Here is a 25,474-nt window from a genome sequence, read left to right as displayed (position 1 = left end):
AGGGAGGATCAACTCCGATGGTTACAACTAGTAATCCCACTTTTATAGTAATGATATTACAATATAATCACAATCTTGTGGATGGGACAATCCCAGCATAATTCATATTTAGGGAATATTCCTTGCCTTGAAGGACTCAAACACTTAGCAACTACAGCCAAGATATTTTTAAACTTTTGATGGTGACTGTTGGTTGTTCAGTAGTTTTGAAAACCTGCCCCTGACCTGAGTGAGCACTGGAGACATCTGTCCTCGGGAATGTTGGGTTGCATACATACACAAGGAGTATCAAGGAGTAATAAAAAAAAGAAAAAAGTCACCAAACCCAGCCGTCTCTGCTGCGAGACAAAGTAGGTTTTGTGACTTAGCAACACTAAGTGCAAAGGAAGAAAAGTGCTCCCTCCTCAGCCTGGCCTGAAGATGCTGCTGAGGCCCTGCAGAGCCCAGAGTCACTCTTTGCATGCCCTGTTGGTGAGGGCAAAGCCTGTTTTGGTAGGATGGCTGGAAGGACCAAACAAGGCATGCAGAGTAGCTGGTAGCTTGTTGACAACAGCACTAAGCTGCTCATAAAGGGTTGGGGCCATGTTGTTATTTCACAGTGTTATAATCAGACTGGATTTTTGCCCAACAGTTCAGAGGCAGAGCTGGTGGGGTTGGGCTGTGAGTGTTGGGAGGTTTGGTTAAGGAACACTGTGGGAATGGCAGCTGGGGGTTTGTAAACAGCCTTGGCAGTTTGTAAAGTGATTAAGCCCTAGCTTTCTTGCCTGCAGATCACCTTGAAAGAGCTGCTCTCCTGTTTGTGTCCAGTGTTTGTGCGGGATTAATCCTCACACTGTGTGCCTTGGTGATCTGCGTATTGTGTCCTAGTGACGTCCAGAAGCTGCACAGGAAGAGGGATCATCAGCTGGTGCCAGAGAGTGCCAGAGCCTACGAGAGCAGTGAACAGGAGGAGGAGGAGGAGGAAGAGGAGGATTCCTCCCTTTCAAACACCCAGGATGAGACAGATGGACTTTACAGACCTTGTTACTCAGGTTATAACTCAGCAGAGGCAGCAGAACTGGCTGAAAGAATTGAGCGCAGGGAACAGATCATACAGGAAATTTGGATGAGCAGTGGTTTGGATATGACACCCCCTAGAAATATGAATACATTTTATATTAATGAACAATAAATGGCTTATTTTGGATGACACTCTATCCCTTTTTTTAAAAAAAAAAAAAAAATGTACCTTCTGTGAAGGAACATTTGTATCAGTGAATATAATTATTTGTAAAATAAAAAGAAATATATGCAATAAAAAAGGGTTTTATATCTTTGACTGTCTATAAACCCTTCTGTGAAAAACACTACAGTTTTAACTCATGGTACAGATTACTTTTCACTGTAATTTGGGATCAACTGCCAAATGCATGTTTAGGAATATTAAAAAAGGTGAAAAATATTTAAGCAGATGTATTCAACCGTCAGAACAGACTGATGTGCACCCGTGTTGGCAAATATGTGAAGGACAAGCTCCAAAATGGCTGCTTCTTTCATAAAAGACTCTTGACGTTGCCACATGCTAAGAATACTTTACTTAAGGGAAAAACTGGTTAATTTTTCTGATCCTAAAGCAGGGTTAGAGCCAGTACTTTAATGCAGGTCATATTCTCAGGATTTTTTATCAGTTCATAATCTTCACTCGAAAATTGTTAAGCTAGTCAGATTTGGTTTCAGTTGGAGAGAAAATTAAACCAGTAGTGTATCTAAGCTGAAACCACAACAGCCTTCCTGTCTTAAAAATGTCTCCAATATTTTAGCTGCAGCCCATAGGGAATTTACTGAACAAAAGGAGGAAAACTGTCACTTCCTATTGGTAATACTTCATGGGCTCATTGTGCTTCCCCACTCAGATGCTGTGTGTCCAGGTAGAGCATAGTATGAAACACTTGGAAAGAAAGCAGTGACATGACTTGTCATTTCCTACTGATACAAAGTCAAATTAAGCCTGGAAAAACTTTAAAGGGAGGAAGGGAACTTGCTCAGATGACTAAGGCACAATCCTGTGCTCAACTGGAAAAATCTCACCAGCAATTAGCATCCTATCAGCGGAAGGAAGAGAGGCTAAGGAGATGGATGGAGGGTTGAGGTCACCCAGAGCACTGGGAAATTGCAGGAGAGGCTGGGCACAGCCCAGGAGCCTAGCTGTAATCCTGCTGGGCCACTGCTCTCCCCTTTCCAGTAGGAAGTCATCATAGCCTATGCTATGTGCAGTGTTGATTAAAAGTTTCGGTCTGGAGGAGCCCATGCCTTGGTCCTGAGTGGAAGAAGGCGAGTTTGCCTTTGGGGAGGGCTCTGGGCCAGAGCTGGCTCCTTCCTCCTGACTCATGGGGCAGGTGCCACCCATTTCCCGGTCAGACAGAAAGGGACTGATCTACATCCCAACAATTCCTCCTGCTGACAGACCGTACTAGTGAAACAAATCTGACCCTCTTCCTTTTACTGGAGCGGGCTGGGCCCTGACCTGCAGGGCTGAGGGCAGGGGCTCCAAGGGCCCCTGCTCTCATGGGCTCCCCAAAACTCTTGAGTCCTGGTGAAACTCCCTTCTGTTGAGCCTGGGGCCCACAGGCCAGCTGATCTCTAGCCGATCTTTTCTAGTACTTATCTGTCTGTCAGTTAATGTTTATTGTCACTAAAATTTGTGCATTTTCTTCCCTCATTTTTTATTGGGAAGCCTCAGTGGAGTTTTAGCCCATAAGCTGACATCCTAACAAAAGCTGGGAGTTATCTTTCCTTCAGACTCCACTTTGCTCGAGATTAGGTAAAGTCAGTGTGCCTTAGGGGTGGCCCCTGGGAGAAGACCTCGACCAGCCGAAGATGGGACTCCACAAACTTTCCAGGCAACCTGTGCCAGTGCTTGGCCATTCCCACAGTGACAAAGTGGTCCCTGATATTCAGAGGGATCCTCTTGTGTGTCACTTTTTGCCCACTGCCTTTGCTCCTGACACTGGGCACCCAGGTCCTTTCCCCAGTTAGTTCACTTCATCCATCTGATACCCCTCGCTGGGATTCCCAGCTGAAATCAGGGTCTTCACTCCTGGTGGCAAAACAACTGCAGTGGCAGAAGATCAGCAGAAAGCAGTTTGCAGCTTAAGAAGTCCCTTCCTTAGGGCAAAAGGCTTCACTTTTCCCAACTCCCACTCCTCTCCCTGCTTTTACAGCCTCAGAGGAAAAAGACCTTCTATATTGAAATAGTGATTTAACTGATGACTTGTTCCCCTCCTGATTTTCCTCCCTGCCTAGCACCACACACTGGTGGGCAGACAGCAGAAAATTCCTGCAGGTGCCACAGAAGCAGCTGTTTCCCAGGATGGAGCATTTCACAGCCACTGGGAATGTGCTTGGAGGGGAAAAAAAAAAAAAAAAAGTGCAGTGCTTAATAATGCATGCCTGTTTAAATGGATCCTCAAACATAGTGGAAAACCCTGTCCAAACCCCAGCACCAGAAGAAACTGAGCAGGGCAGGTGAAGCAGCATTTTCTCCAGGCTGGGAGGTCAGGCTTCACTCAGGATCTGTTCCTTTGAACTATTTATAGTCTGAATTTGGGTTGCTATTTTATTCTTTTTGCATAAACTTTCCAAGTCTACCTGGGGAAAGCTGTCAATTAGTGGTTCACCTCACTTCCAAATGTTCACTGTTCACAGCAGTCTGAGTCAGAATGAAGACAAACATGGAAAAACCTGATACAAACAACAATGAATTATTTGGATCTTTCTGAAACAACATCCAAAGTATCCAGAAGACAAAACAGAAAATGAATGAGGTATGCACTTATCTGTCCCAAGCCTTGAAAAAACCAGCAGCTGAAGTGCCATAGCTGGAATCTCTCCAGGCTGAAGATGGAGGTATCCACAGGGAGGGTGCCATCAGGCAGCAGCAGCAATGCTATGGGAAGGACACTCAGGGCTGGCTGTGGGATGGAGTTTCAGCAGTCAAACCCTTGCAATTTCCCAGAAGAGCAGCCTAAGGAGAAAATACTGCAAAGGAGAGCTTGCAAATTGTTTGGACTATTTGGTTCGTGCCCCACACACGGCTGTGGGCAGGACAAACTGGAAATTTACTGGAAATTATATGACCCAGCATCAGCATCTGAACTTGCTGGAAGGCAACAAGTAGCGTTGGTGGGGCTGTTTGAACTCCCCACTCCTCCCTTGAAGTTAGCCTCAAGTTTGTCACCAGGAACATTGGGTGAGGTTGTAGAAAGCAAGAAATATATCATTCCAAATCCTAGATGAGGAAGAGAATGGAACAAAATGTGGGAAAGCAAAACCATGAAGAGGAGAAAAGGAATAAAACCAGGTGTGGAAACCATTTTCATTCATCAGGATGGTGATGGCCACAAACCAAACATTTTAGTAATGTTCTGCTGTGTGTCTCCTTTGAGAGAGAATGGATTTTCTCCTTGGAAGGGCATGGCTCCTCTCGAACTTCCAGAAACAAGTGGTTTAAAAGAAAGGCAAAACGCTTTTGCAAAGTTGAAAAGTGTGGTGTTTCTATCTCATTATCTCCTTGGATAGTTAAATACCCATAGGCTTTCCTGGGTTCCGGTACTCTTTAATAATTTTCCAGTGAGTTCATTCAGTTTCAGCCACAATGAATCAATCCAGCAGATCCACACTGTTGTGAGAACTCTGAAAAGGATCAATGCTATGTAGTCTGCTCAATTAAAGAAAAAACCAGCACCAGTTACAGGAGAGAACAGCAGTCAAATGAGTGCAGAAACTGTGTTAAATATTTCCTATGCCTGCTTTTCTCTTGCTTTCAGAGAGGAAATGAGAATATTATAAACTCCAGGACACTGATTTTCCTCTTAGGAAGTGGTAGAACAAAGTGTTTTGTTAAAAAACATTTTTGCCATGTGAAATAATTCCAAATAAATTGTAAATGAAAATGATTTGAAGTTTTTCAACTCAGAACTGCTGGTTTTCCTTTTTGTAAAAAGTCATGTTACTGTAAAGTTGATATTCAAGAAAGCTACCAGACCCCAAAATTCCCTAACAGTAAAAAAATCAGTGATTGACATAAAACCACCATGAATAGTTCAATGAGAGGCATTAATAACCTTTTCTGAATCCAATCTTCAAGCTGTGAGTTCACCAAACACTAGACTTTTAACTTGATTGGTGTTTCTTCAACCATACTAATACCAAAAATCATGATGATTTCTTTACTTCCATCCTAAGAGATCTATTGCTATTAAGCTTGGGTTTATCCAATCTACCTGCAAATGATGCTTATTTTTGTATACAAATTACTGTCAACCTCTACATACCAGCAAGATAAACTAAACCCAAAGATGAAAATGATGCATTCCAGAAGGATATAACTAGTGTCTATATAAAAACACTTCCTTTAAACAAATATTAAGAGGTTAATTCATTTTAAAATGACAGATTGGAAACAGCTATGTTGAAATGTGAACAACCACATAAAAAAATCCTTATTCTCCCTGGATTAGTTAAATAAATTATCTTCTCTAGAGCACACTATCTAATAGTAATGCAAGAATGAGAAGAGAGTGTAAAGAGCACTCTGAACAGCACCAAACATTCCTGTACATATTTACTAGATCTCTTATCTATGAAACAGATTGACGTTTCCATATCCAAGTTACAAGTTTCTAATAAAATACAAAACATCAAGAGAATTTGTTCATTTCTTTGCAGAGAAAAGTGCTGTTGCAGTCACAGAGAAATATGAACATTTATTGAACACCTAAGGCCACAGAAGTGACAATTTCAGCTGCTGTCAGAAGAATCTACCACACACAATACAGCTCCTTGCTGCAAACAAGAGCATCAACCGAGCAGCTTAAGAAGGGGTTTGCAGAGCTTCATCTTGGACCCCATTTGATGTCTTTTACACCGTGAAATTGCCTTTTCAGAGCATGGTTGTCTGCCCACTCAGCATTTAGAAATGAGTCGTCGTCCTCCTCCTCCTCCAGTTTCTGCGGCAGAGAGAGGAGGGAGGCAGTGAGGGACGCAGCCTGAGCTCTGTCAGAGCAGTCCAGCTCTTGGGCACCAAAGGAACACTTACCTTCAGCTCCTCCTGCTTCCTGTAGTAGTACAGCATCATCTCTTTTTGCTCTTCATGACTGATCACAGGCTCCCGCCCCGGAGCTCCTTGTCCTTTCTGGAAGGGAAATTGTAAATGCTGCTGATGGCCTTTGTGATACAAAGGAGAAGCTGCTATACAAAGACAACAAAAACCTTTCTTCGGACAACTGGATTGCTCATATTTAATATGGTTCCTCAGGACAGGAAAATAAATGCGGAGAAACTATGGCTGCATTGCAGAATGGTTTGGGTTGGAAGGGACCTTGAAGATCGTTTAATTCCACCCCCACTGCCACAAGCAGGGACACCTTCCACTAGACCAGGTTGTTCCAAGCCCTGTCCAGCCTGGCCTTGAACACTTCCAGGCATGAGGCAGCCACAGCTTCTCTGGGCAACCTGTGCCAGGGCCTGACCACCCTCACAGGGAAGTGAGGGTTATCTTTTCAAGTGAGGTTTATTTTTTCATCTCTGTATCTGAATCATGCTGTCAATTCGTGGACATCAGTGGAAGATGCAAACAGGATTGAGTCTATTTTTCTTAAATTTCCACTCTAAAAGGCATAATAAATCTGTTTTAAGGTCAGTCTTGGTATCTTAGGATGGGCCCACATCTTTAGCTCCCCTACTAATACAGACACAGGACGGCATAGGATTCAGTAACGCAGGGAAGTAAGGGAGTTACAAACCACTACAAAGAAAAGGAAATTTCTTATCCAGGCAACTGTGCTCCTGGAAGAAACAATGGACACAGCAGAAAACACCTGCTGTCAGCAACTGCAAACACAACATCTTGCATGGAGATGGTGGATGCTCTCGAGAACAAACAGGGTCTGAGGCTGTTTAGGCAGAGAGGAACCCCTGTACTGCTCTTGCTCTTGGAGCAAGTCCATTATTAATTAAACAGACAACACTCCTGGGAACCTACACTTCAGCGGCCACTGAGATGCCATGCCATTTCCCAGTGACCCTGGAGAGGAAAGAAAAAGCAAATCTGGTCTTCTAAGTGATGAACACATAAATCACCTGACTTACCTCTCAGGGATGCACTGCACAACCCACTGCAGGTGCCAAGACTTGCCATAAGAGTTTTCAGTTTGTATCTCATCTATTCTTTAAATACCTCTTTGTTGTGCTTCACAAAGATACTATGGAGCAAGAAATAGCAACTACAGTACATAACTGACAGGCTAAAGGAAAAACCTCAGAGTATAATCCATTCAAACCTTAAAACAGATGTACAGTTTTAAGATGCTCAAGCTGGAACTAATCTAATCCATTTTATACTCCTATGGATAGTTATCTTCCACAGAGAAAAGACAACCAAGGGTCAGGAACTTGTAGAGCCATCTCCCAGCAATACTCACTTTCTGGATCTTGACAATGATGGTTGTTTTCTCATTTTTGCCTACATAGTCAGATAGCAACTTTGTTTCTTCCAGCTGCTTTCCTGCCCACCATAACTGTGCTTCTGATTCTTTTATAACTTCAGTTCCAGCCTGTGACAAAATAAACAAGGTGAAGAGTCGGGGGGTGTTGTTTCTTGCTTTTTTTTTTTTCAAAACCAGATTTATTTTTTTTCTGAGGAAAAAAAAAAACATCTTTCTGGAATTCCCAACATGAAATATAATTTTACATTCTACTTCTACATCCTTCTCCTCAAACTCATCTATGGTTTTTTTATTTATATTCCATTCAATCTTGATCTAATATAAACACTTTGGGCAACAAATTCTCCACACTGGAGGTAAAAACAACCTTCATAACAATAACAAAATAATAAGATGAAGTAAATAAATATTTAATTATTTAATAATAATTGAATTATTCAATAATAAATAAACAAAACAGTAAGATGAAGAACAGCATAGCCCATGTTTAACCCAGGACTACATATAATGGGAATACATTACTGCATACATGAGTTCCTGACAAGTCTTCTTTATCTTCGAACTCCATCCTAATTGGATCATGTGGAGGCAATCCCATTGGATACACAATCATCACAGCCCCTCGGAGCTGCTCCAATGCGTCTTTCACCATCTCCATGTTAACACACACGTTGGCCTGAACTTGTTTCTGAAACACAGACAGGGATCATTGTAAAATAAAAGCAAACCTGCAGAAAGACTTAGCTTTGTGGCCAGTTCAAAGGTTAAGTGACAGGAGATCTGAAGAGCTAACAGGCTGCACAAAGGTATTAGGAGTGCAAATTTCCTCACTGGAATACTGACTTGGGAGTACATCTCTCACTTTTGGCCCCTCTGTTTAGCCTGCTTACATAGGGTGGGAGAGGAAACAAACAAGGGAAATCACTAAACTGTGCAGAACACAACTGCCTGTGGAACACAGGACTCAAACCAGAACACTCAGGACCACAGATGCCAGACAGGAACGCTTTGGCTCCAATCACTTGTGACTCATGAACATGATTAAAGCCAGCAAAATTCAAACAAGGGATGGGGAAGAGACTTAAAAGTCGAGACAAAAATAGAGCACATGCAAGCAGAAGTGAAAAGCTTGGCAAACTGCACAGCTCATGCAGAGATCTGTAAGACCAAGTACTTGAGATCATTGCAAACCCTATGGCAAGGATAAAAGAGGAACATGACACATCTGGAAGATAAGAAATAAAGGTCTTCCCTACAGATTTAACAGTTTCTTAAGTACTAAGGTAAGGGAATGTTGCCTCCTTGTGGATGTTCTTGATCTGATTAACATGCCACTACAACCTCAAATACACATTTCTTCTTTTTTTTCATTATAAAGTGGTGAACCTAACAAACCACTTCCCAAACTATCCTTAACTCCATTAATAAATGTTACTAAATTTGTGTTTCAAAGTCATACAAAAGCTGAAACATGACATAGAGCACCTACAGATTTGGCAATGTGAGTTTGAATGCCTGAGAGCACTGTCCCATCAGGGCAAACCTTGTGCTTGTCTTTGAAAACACATACTCAACGGGACTGAGCACGACTCCAAGTGCTTGTCAAACCAAGGTCCAACCCCTGCCCCATTCCTGGCAGTGTTCAAGGCCAGGCTGGATTGAGCTCTGAGCAACCTGGTCTAGTGGAAGGTATCCCTGCCCAGGGCAGTGGGGTGGGACTGGATGAGCTTTACGGTCCCTTCCAAACCAAACCATCTGTGATTCTGTGATAATCTAAGAGATTAGAACATATTTTTCAATTAATTACACATAAAAGTCAAAAGACTTCATTAACTCCAAAAACAGCACAGAATGCAGTTAATTTTTCACCAGAAAGCACGACAAGCATTCACCCAAAGAACACATCAATAGCAAACTGCAAGGATAAAACTGAATGTGATTTAATCGTTCCACATGGGCTCGGCTGTCAGCATTCCCTTGGAGTTTAGTATCTGATTCCTTAACCTGTTGAACCACTTGCCAAAACCTTGAAGAAAATCATTAACCAAAATGTCAGGTTTTATGAGGCTATTCACTTCCTGGCATTTCTCAACAACTGTGAGCCCTTGCACTGAAAAAAGTCTGATTTTTTCAGATGCCAAACTCCACAGCACTTACTAGGAAAGCCCACAGACCACTTGAGGAAACTCACCTTTGAGATTAATGCCTTGGATTCTTCTATTGTCTTCTTTATAACTTGCTGCATTTTTTCATTTGGAGCTAAAAGTAAGAGACACATTTCATAGCCTACGCTTACTGTAAAGAAACCAAGCACACATTCTGTCCAGATTGCACTGTGAGCAAATGAAACAGTGTTAAATCATAAAGCAGCAGAAATACCACTAAGCTGCAGCCAATTTACCAGTTAGATCACTCATTCCTGTATTTCTTACTTACTTAAGAAACAAGCAGTACTTTTCACAGAGAAAACAAACTTACTTTTCCCAAAGACATGTGACTGGTATTTGCCCCGTCCTTGGAAGTGTTTCAGGCCATATTGGATGGGGCTTGGAGCAGTGTGGTCTAGGGGAAGATGTCCTTGCCCATGGCAGGGGAATGGAAGTGGATGAGCTTAAACATCCTTTCCAACCCAAACTATTCTGTAATTCCATGATCTGGAACTTCATTTGAGACAAAGGTCCTCAGTAGAAAGCAACAACCATAATCCCATACCCTCCACAACAAACCAAGTAAAGCTCCTTCCCTGCTGGTCTGTACTGGCAGACATGCTTTAACTGTGCGTAACAGTTTGCAGTTTTCTGACTTTTCTAATTAATTAATTCTAATTAAAATCTCAATCTAACAGTGAAGACAGTTTCGCAAACATGCTGTACATTTCATATCACTTATCTATTTTAATTGCTATAAAAAGCCTGTCCTCAAAAACAAAAATCTAGCTAAAGCATACTCATTCCCATCTTATATCCCACGTGAGTGCATCATTTGAAGACATTTGGTTCGGCACTGTTCAATATTCTAACTTTGTCAGTATCACAAGGCTGTCCTCTACTTACAAACACATGCTCAGTGAATCTGAGTCCTAGTCAGTGAGAAAAAAGGAGAAATATTAGAAAAAAAAAATCTGTTGATATATCTTGGAGTCCCTGGGAAAAACTAGTTTTCCAGAGTACATTTACCTATGGGGAGAGTAAACTAAACTGGAACAGTCAAACTTGCTCTTGGTGACTGTTCATGTGCTGAAGAGAGATACTGCTCTTCAGGCTTGTTAATCAGCATTATCCCAGATTCCAACCCAAGACAGAATTCCTGTGTGTGGAACTTACAGTTTGGCTATCCCATTCCAGGTTTAGAGATTTGTTTTTCCCTGCTATATTATGGTTTGTCTGTGTCTGAAGGGAAGGAAACAAGAACTGACATTTGACTTACCAAATCCATTTCTTCGCCCCATTTCATCCTTTCTGAAGATGCTTCCACCACTTGGAACACACTTCTCTGCCCACTCATCCTTCAACTTCAGCTCTTTGATCTGCTCCTCTGTCAGTCCTTGCATATTGTAAGGTAAGGAAATACCATGCTCTGCCAGCTCCTCCATCTCTTTAGAGTGTTTAGAGAACAAGATTAAGTGTCTGTTACTATAGTCCATTTACAAAAGCCTTTCACACGTTGTACATGCACATAAACCTTGCCCCTAGCTTTTCATTTTTAAACAGGTAAATATAAGGAATAAATAATAAGGGATATTAACACACATATATAGATAGGGATGGTGTAATTATGTTAAAATTTATACATTTTACATACCAGTAAAACAAAATAACAAATGACACCCACAGGGATGCAAACCCTCATGGTATTTAGTGGTCATAAATCTTTTATTTTGGTATTTCCCTGGTCAGATTCTTTAAACTTCAGAGCAGTGTCAGTATGGCCTCAGACACCCCACAAATATTGTGGCTGTTACACAGCAGGTGTGAGCGGGCTGCACACCCAGAGAGCTGACAGGAATCTCTGCTCTGACAGCCCCACAGTGGGATGAGAAATGTCTTTTAAAGCTGCCCCAGAAGTGAACTCGGCACTAATTCAGACATGTTAACTCCACTGCATGGCAGGGGATGCTGGTGGTAGCCAGTATCACCTCACACACAGGGTGGGGCACTGCTGGTCACGAAGGAGCACTTCACAATGCCCTCAAGGACAACTTTGGACAAGGGCCTAGAGTAACAGGAAAAGGGGAAATATCTTCAGACTGCCAGAGGGCAGGGTTAGATGAGATCCTGAGGAAAAATGGTTCCCTGTGAGGGTGGTGAGGCCCTGGCACAGGGCGCCAGAGATGCCACGGCTGCTCCTGGGTGCCTGGAAATGTCTAAGGGCAGGTTGGACGGGGCTTGGAGCAACCTGGGATAGCGGAAGGCGGCCCTGCCCACGGCAGGGTTTGGGACTGCGGGAGCTTTAAGGTCCCTCCCAAACCAAACCATTCCCCGATTCCCTGATTTAAGCAGCCACTACGTGCACTACCTGCAGGCGCACGCAGCGGTAGAGTATTCAGCGGGGTGCAGTGCCCTCACTAGAACACCAAAGCCCGGAATTCACACGCGGTTGCGCTGTGCGATCACAGCTATGTTAAGACCAGAGGCGGCGCTTTCTCGCTGCCTGTGGGCCGTTCCCGCCCCCCGCGGCCCCAAGCGGTACCTGAGCACAGGCGCTGCACCTTCAGCCGCCCGTTGTGGATGCGGGCGGCTAGCGGCGCCAGCTCGGCCAGGCGGGCGCTGCCCGGCGCCTCCAGCAGGAACTGGCTCTCGCCGCCACGCTTGACGTGCAGCCGTACCATGGCCGAGCCTCGGCGGCCCCTCAGCAACGGAGCCGAGTCCCTGGATACCCGCGGCAGGGAGGGAGCGCGGGGACCGCCCGCGGCCGGCGCCTCGGGAGGCCCTGAGAGCGGGGGAGGGCCGCTGCCGCCTCCGCCGGTAGCACCGGGATCCTTCGGGATCCGCCGGGACGCTCCAGAGCCGCCACCGCGGCGCCTCCGCCGGTCCCGCCGCCGCTTCCACTTCCGGCCGCTCCGTGAGGGGACGGGAGCCGCTTAAAGGGCCCGCGCGCCCCGCCCGCCGTTGGAAACGACAGACCGTCTTCCTAATTGCAGTTAACGAGTTTAATTGCTTTTGAATTAATTGTTTTAATTAATCATCACCTATATGTATAGAAATTATAAATAGTGGACTATTCTAAAATCATTCTTAGCCAGTATTTAGCAAAGTTGTTGTAAGTTACTTTTTTGGGGACAGCTTGGGAAAAGCCCTGAAACATTCAATTTTGATAAACTAACTCGGATATGTCCAATGAACAAAGCCCGGAAGAGAAAGAGGGACTGGTGAGGCTGGACATCTAGAATGCAGAATTTATGGATTACAAGGACACACAGAAACTATCAGATAAAAACTCAGTATATGCACTGGAAATTCCCTAATAAATGTAAAGATAGAAAAAGATATAGCAGTATGGACTAATTAGCATAAGAAGTAAGAAATCAATAACCAGTAAATGACAGAATACTAATTAATGAAAGATAATGATGTAATTTAGAACCAATGAAAGTTAATGCCTTTGCTTACTAAAATGTATACATAAGTAAAAAAGTTCAGTATCAGTGTCTGTGTGGAGGCTGGAATTTTGTCAGCCACACTGCTCCTGGAGAAGAATAAAGTATTGCCTGACTTGCTGACACTAAAAAGACAGTTGTAGAGGGTTTTACTTATCCTGACAATTTAGGAGGATTTGGTAACACAGGGACACAGAGAGTGAATGACCACCCGGAGCAGAAGGGTGGGAATATTTCATGTGTACTTGGGTGTTCCAGGTGAGCAGGGACAACGGGACAGGGGACACCGAGAGTCCAGGGACGCATGGGGAGTGGGTCTCACCTCCATCCTCTGTGTTTTCAGAGCATCTACTGTTGCTCATTGCTCCTGTCAACACATGGCAGGGCCTTTCTACAGCTCATATATATATATATATACACACACACACACACACACACACACACACACACACTGGAATTTTGGAGCATTCCCTGTGGTCCCCACAGTCCTGTGAAGTGCAGAGGTGCCGCACACCAGGTACAGTTCAGACAGATAGTTTTTAATCACTGCAATTAAAATTCGACAACATATTTACCACGTGACTCCCACTAGCAAAAGTTCCCCCCTGAATTTGGTTTGCTAATGTAAGAATATACCAAAACATCAACCACACAGATGTTTGCAGCAACAGCAAGTAAAACAAGGTAACTCACACACCGAAGCACAAGTAGTACCACTGCTGTTCCAAATGTACAACTTGAATGACCTGAACGGAAATAAGCGCAATAGAAAACTCACTATCACTCCTCTAGGCAGCTGCAGCTCGTGGCTAACCAGGGGCTGTCCGAAGGAACAGTGGATTATTTCATGGATCATGTTGTGAGAGCATTTGAGCATTTAAAAAGTGTGCTGCCCCGGGATATTTCACTACTTTAAATACAATCCAAGCGTGTTGTTTCACCCCCTGGCTGGCAGACTACAAAGTCTGCAACTGGTAAATACTGCTTTGTATCTCAAAAGCCAAAGGGGACTTTTTCCAGAGGTTGAGGAAAAGCTTGCTATATCAGCTGTTTCAAATTTGTGGAAAAAAAAAAAAAAGCACAGTTAAAATAGTAATGAATAAATGGATGATATGGAACAATTATTCTGAATTAGTGCTAGTGAGTGTATGTCACAATAGGATTTAGTAACTGAAATGTACTGACACAGGAGATTAATTGAATATATTAATATGCAAAGTTTTGTTTCTATTTTGAAAGTAAACTGTTTTTGTTGTGCCTCAAATTCAAATATAGGCCTTACAAATATCCATAGCCTCTGTTATAAATTAAACAGCTTCTAAACAATACTTGTCAACATTCAAATCTCAATAAACTTTGGCAGCTCTTTGGTAAATACTTATAAATATCAACTAACAAAACAGTCAAAAGGGAGAGGGGAGGCTACCAGCAGGGAGCCTCTTCTTGTAAAATTCCACAAAGGAGAACAGAAATGAAAGAGCTCCCTAATCAAAAATCTGTGTCCAGGATTGATAGGTTTTAGTGAGACAGTAGCTCACCCTTCTTCTCTTTTTGTCTATTCAAATACTATTACATTGAGATTTTAATAAACTTCAGACCATTTTTTGTGCTCTACCATATATACACATTCAAAATTTATACACAAGCAGAAGTGGCTGTTTATGAGCAGAGTTAAGTTTCAGTGCATTTAACAATTAATTATTGCACACAGAATAATCTCAAATGCCCAATTATTCTACTGGATAAATGTAGCAACAAATACAACCTTTCGTATCTCTGACCGTCTATCTTTCTGTAAAATCGTGAGTTGGTGACACCTTGGGAGCCAGGGAGGGGAAGGGATCTGCAGGGGACCTGTTGCTGGTTGCTCTGGATGGAACAGGGGGTGCAGGTGGTTTTCTTGCTGGCATGGTACAGAAGCAATCAGTAGAACTTTTATTCCAGTCACCATCAAAGTTAAAGTCTGAACCAAGAAAAGTCTTTTGTTCAGTTCCCAGCAAACCTGGGAATCCAGCTGATTTCCCGGAGCCGAGTCGCTTAAAATCCGGAACACTCGCAGATGGCTTCAGCTTTGTGTGAAAGCTTTCGTCCTCATCAAACGTCACCCACCCTTTGGGCTGTATGTTTTCTACTTTGAGAGATTTACTTCGCAAGCAAAATGTATTTTCAGCTGCATCCACAGGAAACACAGGCTTGCTTGTGTTACAGCTGGGGGGGGGCAGAGGAGGGAATGGGTGGGAAGCAGCAGGTCCTACCAGTACCTGTGAGATTATCCCGGACTCCCGTGTTTCTGTCCTAAATGGGTTCCCAGCATTAGGAGTTCTTTCAGCGAATGGATTTGAGCAGCTCAGCCCAGTAATAAATGGATTTGGAGAGCTGTGCTGATGTTCCTGGGATGAGTGAAAGGTTGGAATAGGAGGCATTGCTGGCATGCAATTTACAGTATTCAAATTATCCACATTTCTTTGCCTTGCTGAAGGCAACTGTATCAACTCCTTTTGGTTTAAGGTTGGAGCAGGTGATATTCGGACAGACGTCTGCATCTTGGACACGAGCAGCTGAAATGACAGGTCTTCAAAAGGGTCACTGCTGAGCTGGGGTTCGGGGTTAGTGCCGTATGTCCCGTTGGGATTCAGCTGCAAAGAAAACAATGTGCTCAGGAATAATGCAGCTGGTTCCAGGTTATTCCTACTGCCCCCCTTCTCACTTCTCAGCTGAAACTTCAACCCGGTTTTGTTTTAACTAGAATGGAAACAACAGCCTGAGCCCCCTATCTAACAAAAAGCCTGTAAATTGTTGAACACCACTCCCCCCCTCCTCGGTGGTTGATGCAGCTGGAACCTACTTCCTGCAGGTCACAATCCCAGCAAAAAACATTAAATGAACGTTGGTTAAGAAAACGTTGGGGAAATGCTACTGTATTCTAAGCAAGGGATAGCCCAGCACAACTATGAAATTAAAAGCTCCAGGTTACATTGTTTGGGAGTTTATCATACTGATGTTACAAACAGCATTAAAGCACCACAATGAAAGGAAACATTAGTGTTTTAGTATATGCAGTCAGACATTTCTGTGTAGATAGGCATTCCTAGGCATCTCCAGTACTTCTTGGCATGGAAAGGGACAATCACTGATTTCATAATTAAAATAACAAGTTATCCTTGGAGAAGACCGTTTTCTCCACAGAATTTCTCAGCTTTTAAAACTAAAATATTCCTGGTTTTGTACAATGCTTCAAACAACAACACAACTTTTTTACCTTGTACAAACTATCCTAAAAGGTGCAGTATCTACTTCGTTCAGAATGCACACTGATGGAACAGAGTTTGGAGCTTCCCCTTATCAAATGAATTAAGCTTAAGTGAAACAGCTTCTAAGAATTCAAATATCACAACAATATTTTAAGATTTTAACAGATAAACTTAATATACCCAAACAGTTGAATTGACTGTCTATAGTTGAAGTTTTTTGCAGAATAATATTAAAACAAAGGCATTGAGTAACTTCAGGGAAAATGTGAAAAACTGAAGTGTTGAAGGAATAGAGATCAAATGCAGCCTGGCACCAACTGGTTAAGTCTTGTGGTCATTATTTAGAAGATCCCAAAGAAACTATGAATCCAAACTGCTCCTTATTCTAAATAAAAATTTGCTTTGAGTAACTCTAGAACCAAATGTTTTAAAAATTGTAACTGTTTGTTTTGCTTTGGGTCATAGTAAGTTCCTTGAGAAGTTACTCCTGTTGCTTGAGAAATGTGATATATGGGGTTTATTTTGAAAAAAAAAATTGGCAGTGCAATAGCATCAGGATTTATTTGCATTAAAGAGAATGCTTATTGCTAACACTGATCTTTTTTTCCCCACACAGACTGCAGTCAGGAGGCTCAGCAGTGACTAAGCAACATAGGTGAGGGTCCAATTGTTTCATAAAAGATCATGACACAAAATAGTTGCTCTGGCCCTAATAAATACAGTCTCATTTTTAAATGCACTATGAAAGGAAAAAGCAAACTATGGTATGACAGTCAATCCATGAATGCAGATGGGTGGTTTTTAACAGGGATGGGACTGCAGATGTATGAAAACAACATTCATACATCTTTTCTGCTTGAATAGATGGAGGCTACATACAAGATTGGTAAATAGATACCTGTTACCCTGACGGTTGCTCCTGCTTGTGAAAGAGAAACAGACATCAAAGGAAAGAAAATTAGGAAGAAAATCCAATTAACAAAGCAACCTCATGTTAAAAATACTTTCAGAAGTTTTCACAAAGCCATTTTTTGAGCTATGAATACCAACCACAAGGATTTACTACACACTACACTAATTTTTCAATTTCTATTGTCTTCTACTGTAAGCTCAACCATTAAGAGTCATAAAAGACCAACTCAAGTCCATTCTAATGATATTTCCATACAGACACTCATTGTGCAACTGATTGTGCTGCTTTTTGGAGATGAATCATATGAATCTGAGTAGGGATGGTCTAATTCTAGTCTACTAACATGAAAAGCCCCATAGCTCTCATTCTGGAAACTATGTTGGTATTATCCCTCATCTATAGGAATAGTTTTGCAAGCTGAAAAAAACATAATGCCTCTCATTCTATGGAACTCTAGAATTTCCTTTCTTTACAGTAAAGAAGATCTATTTACAGTAACGATTTCTCTTTTCCAATGTATGGGTTGTATAGAGTCCTGAATATTCACACTGTACAAGCAATTATTTTTATAAGGAGAGATTTAATTTCTTCAATATGACAATCAAGATTTGCACAGAAGGATGGGCTTGCGATTCACTACCTCTCAAGAGACCTTGTGTTTCTTTAAAGACCTTTATTCAGAAAACTGTATTTTTGGGTCTAAGTTTCCAAAATTAAAAGCAGTTCACAGGCAAAGAAAGAGATTCAGGAGAAAGAAAGGAAAAGCATTTAAAGCTTTTTCAGTTTGAATTCAAAAATCAGCTCACTGAGGACTGAATTTGGCTGCTTCAGTGTGGTACAAAATAGGCATTAACTGTTGTAGCAAAAAAGGCCTTCAGATACAGGCGTAAGAAAAATCCTGAGCAGCACTGAAAACCTGCTTCTGCCTTTTTAAGCAGTAGTAAGAAACTATGCTTTTTCCTAGAAAAAGTTGGTGATTTTTTATCGTAACAGTCTAAATGTTCCCAGAGAACAGAATGTTAATGTTACTGTATGAAATTTTCACATTATTGGATAGGTTTCTGTATTTTAACTGACACTGGAGAATGGGGAGAATTCTCTTTCTCTTAAGTATTTATTAATATACTGATTTAATTGATTAATTTATTTATCAATATCATCTCCCTTCAATGAATGATCACGAACATAAAGCACCACATGCAATAACTATTTAAAACCTGTGTTAGCTACTTACTCTACAGCTTGTCATGCACATACCATTATAAAATTAAATTTTTTAGATTGAGTGTTTTTCCATAGAAAGTTGCCAAATGACAAGATTTTAAGAATGAGCTGTCCATAAATTGTAAGGCCATCGTAAAAAATTCTAAATTCAGTGTTTAGTATTTAAGATGTTAGTTATTCATGGACAATACATAAGCAATTATTACTCTCCTAGACCCCCATGGCCATTGAATCCAATCTTCAGACCTGTATTTTTGTTTCTGTGTTTGCTTTAAGAGTTCCTCACAAGTCTGCAGCATCCAGTACAAGACGTGTTAATTTACAGAGTGAAAGAAGGTATCTACAAGAATTTTTTTACTTACTTGCTGCTGGGAGGGAGCAGGCTCAGAAGGCAAACTGTGAGATGAGCGGCTACGGGGTGGCGGCTGCGGGGGCTCCAGACTTTGCGGGGCACTGGCCTGAGATGGATGCGGTGCCACAGGGATCAGGGGCTCCTGCATCCTTAGCACAGGAGTGCTGGGCTGAGCAGGTCCAGCAGCCTGAGGCTTTAGTGGTTCAGGAAGCAATGGTGAGCCTGGAAGTACATTTGCAGTGATTTTCACAGTACAGAGTTGTAACCAATCTTAAGGATGGTAGGATGGGGAAGCACCAAAGAGAACTGCAAAGAAGGGGCTGTAAGAACAGCCAGTGTTCATGACAACGGGACTGGAAATCATCAAAAACTCGGTAGATTTCCATTAAAAATTGTTACTTAAGTTTAAGCTGACAGAGGGCAGGGTTAGATGAGATAGCAGGAAAAGATTTTTCCTGTGAGGGAGATGAGGCCCTAGCACAGGGTGCCCAGAGAAGCTGTGGCTGCCCCTGGATCCCTGGCAGTGTCCAAGGCCAGGATGGACAGGGCTTGGAGCAACCTGGACAGTGGAAGGTGGCCCTGCCCATAGGGAGAAGCATGGAATTAAATGATCTTCAAGGTCCCTTCCAACACAAACCATGCTGAGATTTTACACAAACACAGAACCAGAAACCACATCATTCCTTAATGTACTTCAGTTGTACTGAAAAGTATTTTGGAAGTCACTATTATAAAACATGTATTTTTATATGTATAAAGTTTTTTTTTTAAACTCTAAGTTTAAGAAGTTGCTTTAAGAGTCAGACATAAATGCTATTCCAAATCTTATGATGACAGAACTACCAATGCATAAGTGTCCAGTGATCAACAGCCAGAATGGGACACACCAGTGTGCTCAGACCAAACAGTGCAATCTTTACTCAGTTTCTCTGATACCATGAAAACTATGGGTCAAGATCTCAAGTGATCTTGAGATTAGCATCTAGAAAGGGTCTGCAATATTTGTGGATGCTTAACACGAACTGCCAAATGCTATTACATCCAAGAATCTTAATTTCTAGTGAAAATTGGAGAGATTTGTTGAAAACAAAGCATTCAAACCATAGACTGTAGCACTTGACTGAATAGTGACATTTGTATTTAACTTCGAAAGGAAACTTACCCCTTGGTGGCTCAGTTGGTTTGGTCTGAGTTTCAGGTGCTGGTCTTGCCCCTGAGGGACGGACATGGGTTTGTGGGGCACTGATAACTCCAGCTCGAGGAGGAACAGTCTGACGGGGAAAGTTGGTAAAAAGAAAGTATTTTAGTTAACTTTGGATCTGTAGTCATCTACTGCTAAATGATTCAGGATAAGCAGGATTCTGTGAAAAATAAATTCTTTGATAACAGCTGCTGAACTGATTTTTTATGCACATGCAAGAACAAAGAATATATTTTCAAAATATTATGATGGTTCAATTCAAAGCAAAGGATTTTTACAACTATTTTCAACTTTATATAAATATTTACCTGTGCAAACGATGTTAGAAACAATTACTATTCTGCTGGTATTAATAAGATAATTTACCTATGCCTATGAATTATAAGCAACAAAACCAACAAGAGCAACTACTTTATCTGGAGGTCTCCTGTTTCTCAACAAACAGTATTAATGAAACACACATTCTGCCTCATCTCAAGGCTGAAGTCTTGCTGAAGTTGATGGAAAAGAAGTTCATATGCTGGGAAAGTAAATTTAAAAATCTACATCAGTATTTAAAGAGACATAGGAAGCTATTCCAGATTACAGCTGAAGCAGAGTAAATTACAAACACCACACTGACAGCTGAATAAAAGGCCCTGGGATAAAAATTTCAAGAGTTCAAGGGAAAAAGGATTGTGAGACAATATAGTTTGTAACATTTGTTTCCTGTGAAATGTTGTGTACCACAGGACATTCTAGAAATGGTTTTCAGAGCAAACTCTATTGAACAACAGTATGCAAAAATTAATTACAAACAAGCAAAGGAACTTCACTATAAAAAGAAGTATCATTCTTGACCTAAGTTTTACTAGATATATGTCCCTAACTTTGTATATCACGTGATTCCTTATGCTTGGCTTGGTCCATTTACCAAGTTCTGAACTCTTTCAGCCAACTGATCTCATAAATTCCTGTCTGGCCTGAGACTGCCAAATGCATTTTGTTATTTCTTTGAATATTCTGATAATAGGCAGGAGGATGATTGGATTATACACTAAAATGTACATTAAAAAAATTAAAAATATATCAAAAAGGAACAGAAAACAAAGAGAAAGAAAGTGTAAATCAGCCCTCAGGATCCCTCAGTGAGAAGCAGTACCCACTGTAGCTACTGTCCCTGGGCCTAAAATCCTTGAAATTAAATCCAAAAAATCACCCAAGACAAAGGGAAGAAACATTCCTAGAATCACAGAGTGGTTTCAGTTGGGAGAGACCTTAAAACCCATCCAGTTCCAGACACAGGCAGGGACACCTTCCGCTATCCCAGGTTGATCCAAGCCCTGTCCAACCTGGCTTTGGACACTTCCAGGCATCCTGGGGCAGCCACAGCTTCTCTGGGCACCCTGTGCCAGGGCCTCATCCCCCACACAGGAAAGAATTCCTTCCTGATATCCCATCTAACTCTGCTCTCTGGCAGTTTCAAGCCATTCCCCCTTGGCCTGGCACTCCAGATCCTTGGAAACAGTCCCTTCTTTCTCCATCTTTCTTGTAGCTCCCTTCAAGTCCTGGAATGTTAGTTAGGAAATCCAAGCAAGGGTTGAGCTAAGGCATCTTAGGAGATGTTTTTTCAGGCCTTTTAATATGTTTGGTGTTTTTTGGGTTTTGGAGACTTTTTGGTTTTGCTTTTTCTGTTTTGATAATATGGACAAAAAACGTTGCTCTTATGCCAGTACCAAGACACTGGTGAAGTCTCTTCTGTACAGATTTTCTTTGGATTTAGAAATGGCAAACCCTGTGCTAGCTCCAGATTATGAAGAAAAAAAAAAAAAGGGAAGCACAGATTGAAAAATGAAAATATTCTTTCCTTTGTATGTACCAGTTTTTCTTTATGCAAATTTTAGAAGAGGCCATTTTACATTTCCAGGAAAATAAAAAAAAGAGCCAAGATCATGAATTGTTCACTGTTAAGAATCAATCTCTTTGAGAAAAATGAATTGGTAAAATTTATTTCAATGGAGACTTTCAACGGTAGTTTTCAGAAGTTCCAATACTGGAAATATGCTGCAAAATCAAAGAATTATCAACAATCCCATAACTCAGTAATTATTTAAGAAGACCTGTTAAAACACTTTCCTCTTCCCTCATGCATGTCTCCTACTAGTTACTGTTAAAAAAATCAGGCAGATATATTTTATCTCTTGATTTCTTGTGTGGAGTGAAGCATTTAAATGCCCATAAATCCCTTCACTCCCTTCCTTCAGTTCCATTCCACAAACAAAGGAATGAAACACAGTACTAATATTTGCTGAAACAGTTGAATGTTTTATTTTTACATGAAGACCTTTATGAAAATTAGTCTTTAAAACAAGGTACACAACCCCATAACACATCAAGTAATCATAAGATGTCAATTGTTTATGTAATCCATTGGTGGGTTTTTTCCCCCCCGTAGTATTTTTAGTCAATAGACAAGAATTGTTGAGGTAATTAATTAACTCAAAGAAACTGACAGTCAACTATGCACATTTCTTACATCTGCTATGACTAACAGAAACCTTGATGTAATAAAGAGCAGACACTTAGCAGGAAAATGATCTTAAAACAGTACCTACCGGTCTGGTTGTACCCGCTGCATGTGGAGGCTGATTACGAACTGAAACAGATATTAGAGATTACTGACTTAGCACTTATTTCAAAATCATCTTTTGTCTGTATTATAATTAGTACAAAGCATGTATCTATTACCTAAATTATCTTTTCTTTGTGTTCCAGGGCTTTTTTGTGCTTTGAAGCATGGAAAAAAAATTAGATATCTCTGTTAGATAAACCACAAATGGGTATTAATGATGATGTTACATTATTACTACTGAGAATGGAAGCAAGGAGATACCAATGATTTTTTCAAAATTTCAAAATTTATTACACATCCACCAGCTGACACTAACACACTCCTATGCATGGCACACATGTAATTTGACCCTTTTTATTACAAATTATTTCAATCACATCCTATTTGTTCCAAGCCAGAGACACACACTTATACAGGTACCCTGTGCTCTTGTGTTGGAAGCTGCTTTGTTTAGTGGTATATTCTGTACATGTTCAAGTGTGCAGCAGTGGTTCAAGTTCAAGTTCAAGTACAAGCAGTGGTTAAAACGAAGAGAACTGATATAACAGTTCCTGAACCCACTCTCTGCGTTTATGGGATATATCTGTTAGAGCATCAGCTTCACCATGGCCACACTGATGACAACCTCAGATGCAAACTGATTCAAAATGGGTAGTGCAAGAGGTGAAAAAATGACCTTTAGCTCAGAAAAGTGCACAATTTCTAACAGGCATGGAGGTTTGGGATTCTGGCTTGAGTTTCTGCTGCTTATTTCCCAGGAAGGCAAAGTCACCATGTCAGTGACAGTGGAAGGAACTCTGTGGTGCATCACACAGTTCATCAAATCAGCTTCCAGCTATCAGACTGCCCTGGAACCAGTCAGAATGGGTTTGTGGGCACTGTTCTCATGAAGCAGCTCCCACCCTGAGCAACCCGGTGCCAATTTACCCTCCTTGGAGCATGCAGCTGGAATTGATAACCACCAAAGATGCCTTCCAACCTCAAATATTCTATGCATAGAGTGATTTTGCTAATTTAGAAAAATGAACCAGCAATGCAGCCAAAATTAATTGTAGCATACAGGAGGAAACCCTGCCAATGACTCTGTTAGGACTTGTATTGCTGTTTGCTGTGAAGGACATATTCCTGAGGGACAAGGAAGAAATCCAAGCCCATAACTCCGCTGGCATGGCTAAAGCAGGACCCATCCAGCTGTAGTTCCATGTACTCCAACCAGAAATGCTCCTCATAACTGTGTGTTACACACAGCTGTCTATCAGAATCAAAACACCTACACTGCTCTTTAGAAAAGAGGCAAAATATTAAATTATAAACTAAATTGTTCAAATAGAAGTTTATCTCCCCAGAATATATGAATGTATGTAGTTCTTTATGAAAAGTCAGGCTCCCTAGATTCCTGATTTAGGTACAGGTATAATGGTCGCTCTGATGACCAGTCAGCTACAGCTTCCTCTGAGGGTCAGCCTTAAAAGCATTCTAGATTAGGGGCACTCCAAGTTTTCACTTTGCTTTTCATAAATGACCTCTGTAACAATTCCCACCACCACTGAAAACCTGGATGAGTGAAAGGTATGCTAAATAAAAGAAGAAAGATCCTACATGATAAATACCTTCATGAAACCACCTTTAGTATCACAAGGGCAATGATATTACTCAAGTGTTAAATTAGAAATCCATTTCTAGAATACAAAAATTGTTATGTTACCTTCTACTTCTCTCCTAGCTACCCCAGGACTGGGAGGAGCTCCAAGACCTTTTCAGAGAAAGAAGAGAAGCTGTACATTGCATAAGAAAAGCAGGAGATTGAGAAAGAAAAAACAGAAAGAACACTGCCACAAGACAGCTTTATACAATTTAACTCTGGTCTAGATACATTACAGTCACCTGTAGGAAACAACTGTTTGTAGCAGCATGAGGAACCAGACTGGTGTGAATTACAAGTCATCGAGTACAAACATGTTTAATAATATCTATCATTTTAATTTTACATTACAGTTGAAAGAGAATTTAATTCCTTCAAAATGTTCACTCTCCACAAACTTTTGGCTATTGAGTGTGATCTGACATGCTGGTCTTGAACCTCTCATGAAGCAGAGCACAGACCTGCACTCAAACACTGGGGAACAAATAAGCAGAGCACTTACCACCTGCAACATTAAGCCTGATCCCTCTCATTCAGAACAGTAGTCTATTTCTGTCACGGTACATCTGAATAAGAAATTTGATGAAAGCAATGCTTCCCACTTCCTATAATGTACTGTATCCTGAAGAACTGTATTACTAAGTTGCCTCCATGCAGCACTGTGCACTTGGGACAGCTGTACCAATTGGTTTAACAGTTCAGATTGAGAGAAAGAAGATTGTGAATCTTTCATAACCATGCTGAATTACTTTATTTCTGCAATATCGTCAAGCATATACTGGGTTCCTAAAACGGTATGGCACTGCACAGGAGTAGGGCATTGCCCAGGAACATTCCACAGCTCTTGTTTTATGCAGGAGGACGAGTAAAGCCAGCTCCTTTCAGCAGAAGGGAGACATAGGCACACATTCCTATGTCAGTGCAGCAGACAGAGAGAGCAAGATCTCTGGTTGAGAGGATTTGGCAAGTTAAAAAACATTAAGAAATGGGAGAGAAATGGCACAGAGGGTACCAGAGGATAAACACCTGAGATTTCACTTACTCATAATACTCGTCAATAGTGAGAAAGCAAAATTATCATGCTGTGATAATGCTATTACAAAGGACAGCCTAGGAATATATTAATCTTACAGACCATGAAAAACAGTTTAAACCCAAGGATAAAAGCCTTGGCTGCAACAATCAGGAAAACTCTGACTA

At 41.4% G+C, this 25,474-nt stretch overlaps 3 protein-coding genes and 1 long non-coding RNA gene across 18 annotated transcripts in view; 1 reads left to right on the top strand and 3 right to left on the bottom strand.

Moving 5' to 3' along the window:
• The window catches only part of LOC107215898, a 29,233-nt gene extending 28,126 nt beyond the window's left edge, over positions 1–1,107 (bottom strand). For both annotated transcript variants that reach the window (XR_001525315.1, XR_004499957.1), the window contains exon 1: positions 1,020–1,107. This is a non-coding gene — a long non-coding RNA (uncharacterized LOC107215898). The remainder of the gene's footprint in view (positions 1–1,019) is intronic.
• The window catches only part of EVA1C (eva-1 homolog C), a 32,605-nt gene extending 31,289 nt beyond the window's left edge, over positions 1–1,316 (top strand). For both annotated transcript variants that reach the window (XM_015650051.3, XM_015650144.3), the window contains exon 8: positions 771–1,316. In XM_015650051.3, the coding sequence (XP_015505537.1) occupies positions 771–1,171 (401 nt within the window). In that variant the 3' untranslated portion in view covers positions 1,172–1,316. The remainder of the gene's footprint in view (positions 1–770) is intronic.
• Positions 1,317–5,589: 4,273 nt separating this feature from the next.
• CFAP298 (cilia and flagella associated protein 298) lies at positions 5,590–12,528 on the bottom strand. Its single transcript, XM_015651380.3, has 7 exons — positions 12,174–12,528; positions 10,911–11,078; positions 9,676–9,743; positions 8,014–8,172; positions 7,461–7,592; positions 6,077–6,172; positions 5,590–5,987 (listed from the first exon to the last, which is right to left on the bottom strand). The coding sequence occupies exons 1-7, from the start codon at positions 12,310–12,312 to the stop codon at positions 5,874–5,876; spliced, it is 876 nt and encodes a 291-aa protein (XP_015506866.1). The 5' UTR covers positions 12,313–12,528; the 3' UTR covers positions 5,590–5,873.
• A 1,070-nt stretch (positions 12,529–13,598) lies between these two features.
• Positions 13,599–25,474, bottom strand: part of SYNJ1 (synaptojanin 1) — a 49,939-nt gene continuing 38,063 nt past the window's right edge. For 4 of the 13 annotated variants that reach the window (XM_015647902.1, XM_015648150.1, XM_015648065.2 and 1 more), the window contains 6 exons: positions 24,338–24,385; positions 22,749–22,787; positions 22,616–22,656; positions 19,983–20,091; positions 18,831–19,042; positions 13,599–15,716 (listed from right to left, as the gene is read on the bottom strand). In XM_015647902.1, coding sequence (XP_015503388.1) covers positions 14,865–15,716; positions 18,831–19,042; positions 19,983–20,091; positions 22,616–22,656; positions 22,749–22,787; positions 24,338–24,385 — 1,301 coding nt within the window. In that variant the 3' untranslated portion in view covers positions 13,599–14,864. Of the gene's footprint in view, positions 15,717–17,229; positions 17,254–18,830; positions 19,043–19,982; positions 20,092–22,615; positions 22,657–22,748; positions 22,788–24,337; positions 24,386–25,474 lie in introns of all 13 variants that reach the window. The other 9 variants (XM_015648648.2, XM_015648966.2, XM_015648882.2 and 6 more) reach the window with 5 other exon arrangements.

Source organism: Parus major, chromosome 1 (genome assembly GCF_001522545.3).
Source record: "Parus major isolate Abel chromosome 1, Parus_major1.1, whole genome shotgun sequence".
Taxonomy (NCBI): domain Eukaryota; kingdom Metazoa; phylum Chordata; class Aves; order Passeriformes; family Paridae; genus Parus; species Parus major.
The sequence above is the reverse complement of the archived record's forward strand: the minus strand, read 5'-3'. Positions and strand labels throughout refer to the sequence as shown.

Bases quoted from the DNA above. Each gene is read 5' to 3' on its own strand.
- CFAP298 (XM_015651380.3), bottom strand. From the start codon at position 12,312: ATGGTACGGCTGCACGTCAAGCGTGGCGGCGAGAGCCAGTTCCTGCTG. The intron at 9,744-10,910 runs GTAAGTCAAATG...TCTTACTTTTAG, and splicing joins GGGGCGAAGAAATGGATTTG to CTCCAAATGAAAAAATGCAG. The intron at 5,988-6,076 runs GTAAGTGTTCCT...TCTCTGCCGCAG, and splicing joins GGAAGCAGGAGGAGCTGAAG to AAACTGGAGGAGGAGGAGGA.